The sequence below is a fragment of the Pan troglodytes genome, chromosome 1 (genome assembly GCF_028858775.2).
Source record: "Pan troglodytes isolate AG18354 chromosome 1, NHGRI_mPanTro3-v2.0_pri, whole genome shotgun sequence".
Classification (NCBI taxonomy): Eukaryota; Metazoa; Chordata; class Mammalia; order Primates; family Hominidae; genus Pan; species Pan troglodytes.
The window spans coordinates 203,213,600-203,220,190 of NC_072398.2; the positions used below are offsets into that span (position 1 = coordinate 203,213,600).

The 6,591-nt window shown below is 44.8% G+C and overlaps 1 protein-coding gene across 1 annotated transcript in view; it reads right to left on the reverse strand.

The window, feature by feature from the left end:
• STX12 (syntaxin 12) overlaps positions 1–6,063 on the reverse strand; it is a 51,317-nt gene extending 45,254 nt beyond the window's left edge. The window contains exon 1 of the mRNA XM_001150284.6: positions 5,683–6,063. Within this exon, the coding sequence (XP_001150284.1) occupies positions 5,683–5,800 (118 nt within the window). The 5' untranslated portion in view covers positions 5,801–6,063. The remainder of the gene's footprint in view (positions 1–5,682) is intronic.
• Positions 6,064–6,591: the final 528 nt, after the last annotated feature.

Sequence of the window (6,591 nt, forward strand, 5' to 3'; positions counted from 1 at the left end):
AATAAGGGGCAAACATGAAAATAACTTTGAAAGTAGAACCCCAAGGATTTCATAATAATCAATTTTAAATGTTCAACTCTTCTTGCTTTGGGAGACTGAGGTGGGAGGATGGTTTGAGGTCAGGAATTCAAGACCAGCCTGGGCAACACAGCGAGACCCCCGTCTCTAAAAAACTTTTACAACCTGCCAGGCGCAGTGGCATATGCCTGTAGTCCTAGCTACTTGGGAGACTCAAGTAAGAGGATCGCTAAAGCCCAAGAGTTTGAGGTTACAGTGGACTACGATTGCACACTGCATTCCAGCCTGGGTGACAGAGTGAGACCTCCACTCCTCTTATTTTGTTAGTAAACAAGATCACATCAATTAGCAAAATAAAGAACAGAAATGCTGTTCTTTTTTTTTTTTTTTTTTCCTGAGACGGAATCTCGCTCTGTTGCCCAGGCTGGAGTGCAGTGGAGCGATCTTGGTCTTGGTTTACTGCAACCTGCACCTCCCCAGTTCAGGCAATTCTCCTACCTCAGCCTCCCGAGCAGCTAGGACTACAGTCGCCTGCCATCACACCCGGCTTACTTTTTGATTTTTAGTAGAGGCAGAGTTTCGCCATGTTGGCCAGGCTGGTCTCGAATGCCTGACCTCAGGTGATCCGATCGCCTCGGCCTCCCAAAGTGCTGGGATTACAGGCGTGAGACACCTCGCCCAGTCAGAAATGCTGTTCTTTAATCCCTTCAGAGTTAACTTTGAGGCTAATAGGTTTTCAGCTATATCTGCCTCAGCAATACTTGCCCAGACACTTTGTTCCACAGTAAGTCAAATATTTTTCCTCTGTACCCAACACATACTGATAATCACCACTTGTACCAGGCAGTCAACCTTAGCTGTACCTGTAACAACCCACGCAGTGAGCTGCCTTATCTCAGGCTGATGTGCTCAGCAATTCCAACCCCACATCTGTGGCTGAACAGTTTAGAAAAAAGAATAACTATTCTCTCAGACTTTTAATGGGTACAAGTCCTTGCAGGGCTGTATGGGTGTGTGGGTAATATATATGTCTGAGAGCTCATATTCTAAGGGTATATTTGGGTGTGCTGGCCTCTTGGAGAGGTTTGGGGATAGGCACTAGCTTGATAACTGAGTAGATGCAACGTCATCCCATCAATTTCAGATTTCCCATTTCTCACCAAACAATTCCAAAGGAAGAATTTCTTTCTTTTTTTTTTTTTTTGAGACTGAGTCTCGCTCTGTCATCCAGGCCAGAGTGCAGTGGCGCAATCTCGGCTCACCGCAACCTCCGCCTCCCGGATTCAAGCAATTCTCCTGCCTCAGCCTCCCAAGTAGCTGGGATTACAGGCGTGCCCCATCACGCCTGGCTAATTTTTTTGTATTTTTAGTAAAGACAGGGTTTCACCATATTGGCCAGGCTGGTCTCAAACTCCTGACCTTGTGATCCGCCTGCCTCAGCCTCCCAAAGTGCTGGGATTACAGGCGTGAGTCACCGTGTCCGGCCTGGAAGAATCTCAACTCATACTGCCTAGGGTCATAGGATATGGTATGTACTACACAGTACAAGGGGAAAGAGGCAGGAAGAGTTCCAAAATGGTAGAAATGCCTCATTCATTCAAATCAATTTGATACAATTTATTATGCATCAAGATCCTATATAATGTGATCCCTGGTTACCTCTCTGGCCTCTTTTCCTATTCTGCCTCCCTTTTCTAACTGTACTCCAGCCAAACTAGCCTCCTTGCTCTTCTTTGAACACACCAAAGTCCTTGCTTTTGCCCTCTACCTAGAATGCCTTTCCCAGCTACTCACACAGCTCTTGCTCATTTCATTCAAATGTCTACTCACTCAAATGTCAGCTCCTCAGAGATGCCTTCCTTGATCAACTAAAATAATGCACCCACCCTCCCTCTTCCCTGACTCTCTACCCACTTACCCTGCTTTTTCTTCATAGCATTTATTATTACTTGACATTATTTATATGTGTATGTACGTATGTGTGTATACATACTCCCCCCCCACACAGAAACACACATATACACACAATCAGGGGAGGGATTTTATCTGTTGTTCTGCTTCACCCCAGCACACAGCAGGTGCTCCAGGAATATTTGTTGCATAGTGGATCAATGAATCTTTCATATGTTTGGGACTGAGATAAGTACTGGAAATATAAAGATGAATAAGTCATGTCCCTTGACTCAAAGGAGCTAACAATCTGGCAGAGGAGATGAACACACCACGAGAAGAGAAAGCACCACGGCTTCAGGTATTTCCCCCACCGAGTGTCCTCTGGAGAGTGAAAAAACAAGTTATTTGCATACTTGTAAACCTGAAGTGTTAACTGCTATAGCACTGTTATTGATTGATTTATTTTTAATTTATTTATTTAGAGACAAAGTATTGATCTGCCACCCAGGCTGCAGTACAGTGGCATAATCACAGCTCACTGCAGCCTCCAACTCCTGGGCTCAAGAGATTCTCCAGCCTCAGCCTCCTGAGTAGCTAGGACTACAGGCACATGCTACCATGTCTGGCTAATTTTTAAATTTTTTTTTGTAGAGATGGGGTCTCACTGTGTTGTCCAGGCTAGTGTCAAACTCCTGGCCTCAAGTAATCCTCCCTCCTTGGCCTCCTAAAGTGCTGGGATTACAGGTGTGAGCCACTGAGCACAGCCCAGAACTGTAATATTAATAAATATAAAAAGACAAATTGCTGGTCATAAGAGACCTAGTTTCAAATTCAGATATTGTCATTTGTTAGCAGGGCAATTATTTAACCTTTCTTAGTTTGTTTCCTAATACATAACATGGAAATGATACTGGTGCTTCAGAGTTGTTATAAAATAAGATAATGTATGTAAAGCACTTTTCATACTGCCTGGAACACAGTATGTACTCAAATGTTAGCTATTAATATTACTAACAGTTGACTTAAATGATCCCCTGAGGCCCAATGCCCAATAAATAGGTAAATCTTACCAATTCTATCACCAAGGAAACCTCTCCTATCCTTTCTTTTCATTTTCACAGCCCTAACTGGTATCTCTGATTCCAGTCTCTCCCTTTGAATTCAATTCGCACTTTCCTAAATAACTAAATCCAAGCCCCTTAGCTTAGCATTTAACATCCTTCATGTTTGGGCCACAATTCACCTTTCAATCCTTTTTTTCCCACTACTTTCTGGAATCCACCACTCTAGCCAAATTAAATTACTCTTCTAGATATACTCTATGCTTCCCCACTATGATGCCTGTTCATTTTATTCCCTCCTGGAATGCTCTTCTCCTCTTTACCTTCGAAGGTCCAAATCTTTCCATCCTCTTTCCAGACATAACTCAAATGCCATAATGCCTTCTCAATTAAAAACAATCTCTCTCTTCCCAGAATACCTGCATGTTATTTACATGTCTTCTATAGCACCAATCCCTTTCAACTTTATATTTTGGTTATGAACTCTGCAGGTTCCCTGTTGAAAGATCCATGCCAGTTCTTATACTTACTACATACTCAAATAAATATATGTTGAAGGCCAGGCATGATGATTCATGCCTGTAATCCTGGCCTATTCGGAGGCCAAGGTGGGTGGATCACTTGAGCACAGGAGTTCGAGACCAGACTGGACAACATGGTGAAACTCCATCTCTACAAAAAATATAAAAATTAGCCGGGCGTGGTGGTGCACACCTGTAGTCCCAGCTACTTGTAGGGCTGAGGCAGGAGGACTGCTTGAGCCAGGGAGGTTGAGGCTGCAGTGAGCTGAGATCATGCCACTGCATACCAGCCTGGGTGACAGAGTGAGACCCTGTCTCAAAATAAAAATTTAAATTTAAATTTAAAACTGTATGTCGGATCTACCTTTGGGAGTATTCTGGTTTTATATATATATAAAATACACATGAAGATGGATAGATGGATACATGTTGAATGAATATTTCGCAAATAGATATTAAAATTAGATTTGCTTCAACAAGAAAATTTCAGCCTTGAACTAGAATTTTCTGATCTAACCTGTATTACAGCTCCTTCACAAAAGGAAACTGGAACAAAAAGTACTATACTTTCTAACCAGTGGTCATATTCATTTTTTTAACTTCTGGATTTTAACAGGCCACATATTCTTCCTTTCACTTCCAGAGTCTCAATCCCTTTTGATCAGAAACTTTCTACTTCTCAAATTCTACAATATACATTTAGATTTAAAAGCAAAGTGAGCCTGGGCAACATAGTGAGACCCCATCCCTACAAAAAATTTAAAAATTAGCCTGGCACGGTAGATGCATCCTTGTAGTCCTCGCTACTCAGCAAGCTGATCAGGAATTCAAGGTTATAGTGAGCTAGGATTGTACCACTTCACTCAGATCACTGCATTCTGCCTGGGTGACAGAAGTAGACTCTGTCTCGAAAAAATAAACTAAAAATATTTAATTTTTTTAAATCAAAAAAATTAGGCTGGGCACAGTGGCTCACGCCTGTAATCCCAGCACTTTGGGAGGCTAAAGTGGGAGAAGTGCTTGTGCCCAGGGGTTTGAGACCAGCCTGGCCAACATAGCAAGACTTCATCTCTACAAAAAAGAAAAATTTTTAAAAGTTTAAAAACGAAAGCAAAGTGACACTCTTTAAAATATAGAATATAATTGTAATTCAGGACTAACTAGTTCTACCTATTAACAGAGTACGCCAAGCTCACAAAACAATAATAAACAACAAGGATGATGACCACCATTCTTTCCAAGTAAAGCTGCTGCTGATCTCCTGTTTATAAGGCTCCAAGATGATTTTCAAGCACAAGAAACACCCTGTATTTGACTCATTCAGCTACAGTTTCACTCAGACCCTAATGGGGAGGAGGGAGTTTTAAGACAAGCAATAGCATTCTGAATTCCACCAACAACTCTACCATGCCTTACTTGCTATGTGGTTGTGGCTAAGTGTCTTAGCTTCCCTGTGTACCAGATTTGTTCAAGAGCAGCTAAGTAGGGAAGGAAAACAAAAGCCTCATCTGCCTGAAATCCAAAAATACACCCCAATTATTTGTTAAAAAAGACAAAATAATGTAAATTGAAATGCTGTTGGTGAATTCTCTTTATTAAAACGAAGTCATCCCACCTTTCAAATACCAGTCATTGTGTCTGATTTCCGAATTCATTACAGGAAGAACTGTGTATGAAGTCACCCAAACACATGCACTCTCCACTTCCCTTAATTGAAAGTTGCTGATTTCCGAGGAGCCAGGGGCTGAGCAGAATGTAAACCTAAAGGCTAAATCAGTAAACAACCCCATCCAAACTGGTCTAAGAGGAAAGCGAGGTGGGTGGGGAGGAAGGTGGGTGACAGGAGAAACTCGGCTGACCACTGCGCCAAGTCAACGCACTCACAGCTCTCGAGGTGACACACACTCCCCTTCCCACCCTCGGGCTGTCAAGTCGGCTGTTTTGGTCCCAGCACCGTGGGGGCAGAACTCCAGAGAAGCAGCTCAAGCTTCAGCTGGGGCCGGGGACCCTCGGGCAACCCGGGCCTGACAGATTGGGGGGTGGCAGCCCACCGCCCCCAGGGTGGACAGCCCGAGACAGCCCCAGGTGTGGCCTCGGCCGTAGCCCCAGCCGGGCCCTGCGTCCCGGCAGCCTCACCCAGGCCTGTCCCCGGGACAGCTCCCGCCCCCCAGCTCGGTACCCCGGCTCACTGGCTTGGCTGATCCGCTGGATGTTGCCGCTGCACGTCTGGATGATGCTGCTGAAGTCCCGGAGCTGGGGCCCCGAGGGCCCCGGGTTCCGGTACATGTCTAAGGGACCGTATGACATGACGAGGAGCTGAGACCTGCTCGCTCTACACCGCTCTCCTACCGGAAGCAGCCGCCAGCCGGGACCCGCAGGCTGACGGAGAAACTGGGAAGAGCAAGGGCGGGGAAGGAGCTAAGGCTGCGTGCGCACTAGCCCCGCCCTCACGCGGCGCGCACGCGTCCTCCTCGCCCCGGTCCAAAGTGCGCAGGCGCCGCTGTGACTGGAGCTGGGACTGGAGCTGGGACTGGAGCTTAGAGACAGGACTCCCCGAGGCTTGGGGATGCAGGGCGGGGAGATGACGTCACCTAGTTGGGGCTGAGATTGGATGAGCTTGGGTGGAGGTGTTGTTTCTCGCCAGGGCACAGTGACAAGAGGCAAGAATTTTCGATTTGCATAAAACTGTACCAGATGATCTCAGCCCTTACATCCTATTCTGTTCTGAGAATTCAGGCCCAAATATGGGAGAATTCAACGTTGAAACTCAGACCCGGAACCAAATCGTAACCCGAAATTCCTCTCTACTTCCATCCCCAGGGCTTTGGTAGTGTTTGGGGTTTCCAAACCACTTTCATTTCTCCCTCCACCCCTCTTCTAATCTAAACAATAAAATAATGTTTATTGAGCACATACTATGTGAATCCTCACCGCAATTCACTTGTTCATAAGATTTTTCACAGCAGGGGACGATGCTCTATCTATATTTTTATCATTAGAATAGATAACGGGAGTCGGTTTTTTAAATGTTGAAGTAAAGTAATTCATCAAAGTAAGCATTATTATTTTCCCTCTTACCGATGAGAAAATTAAGACCA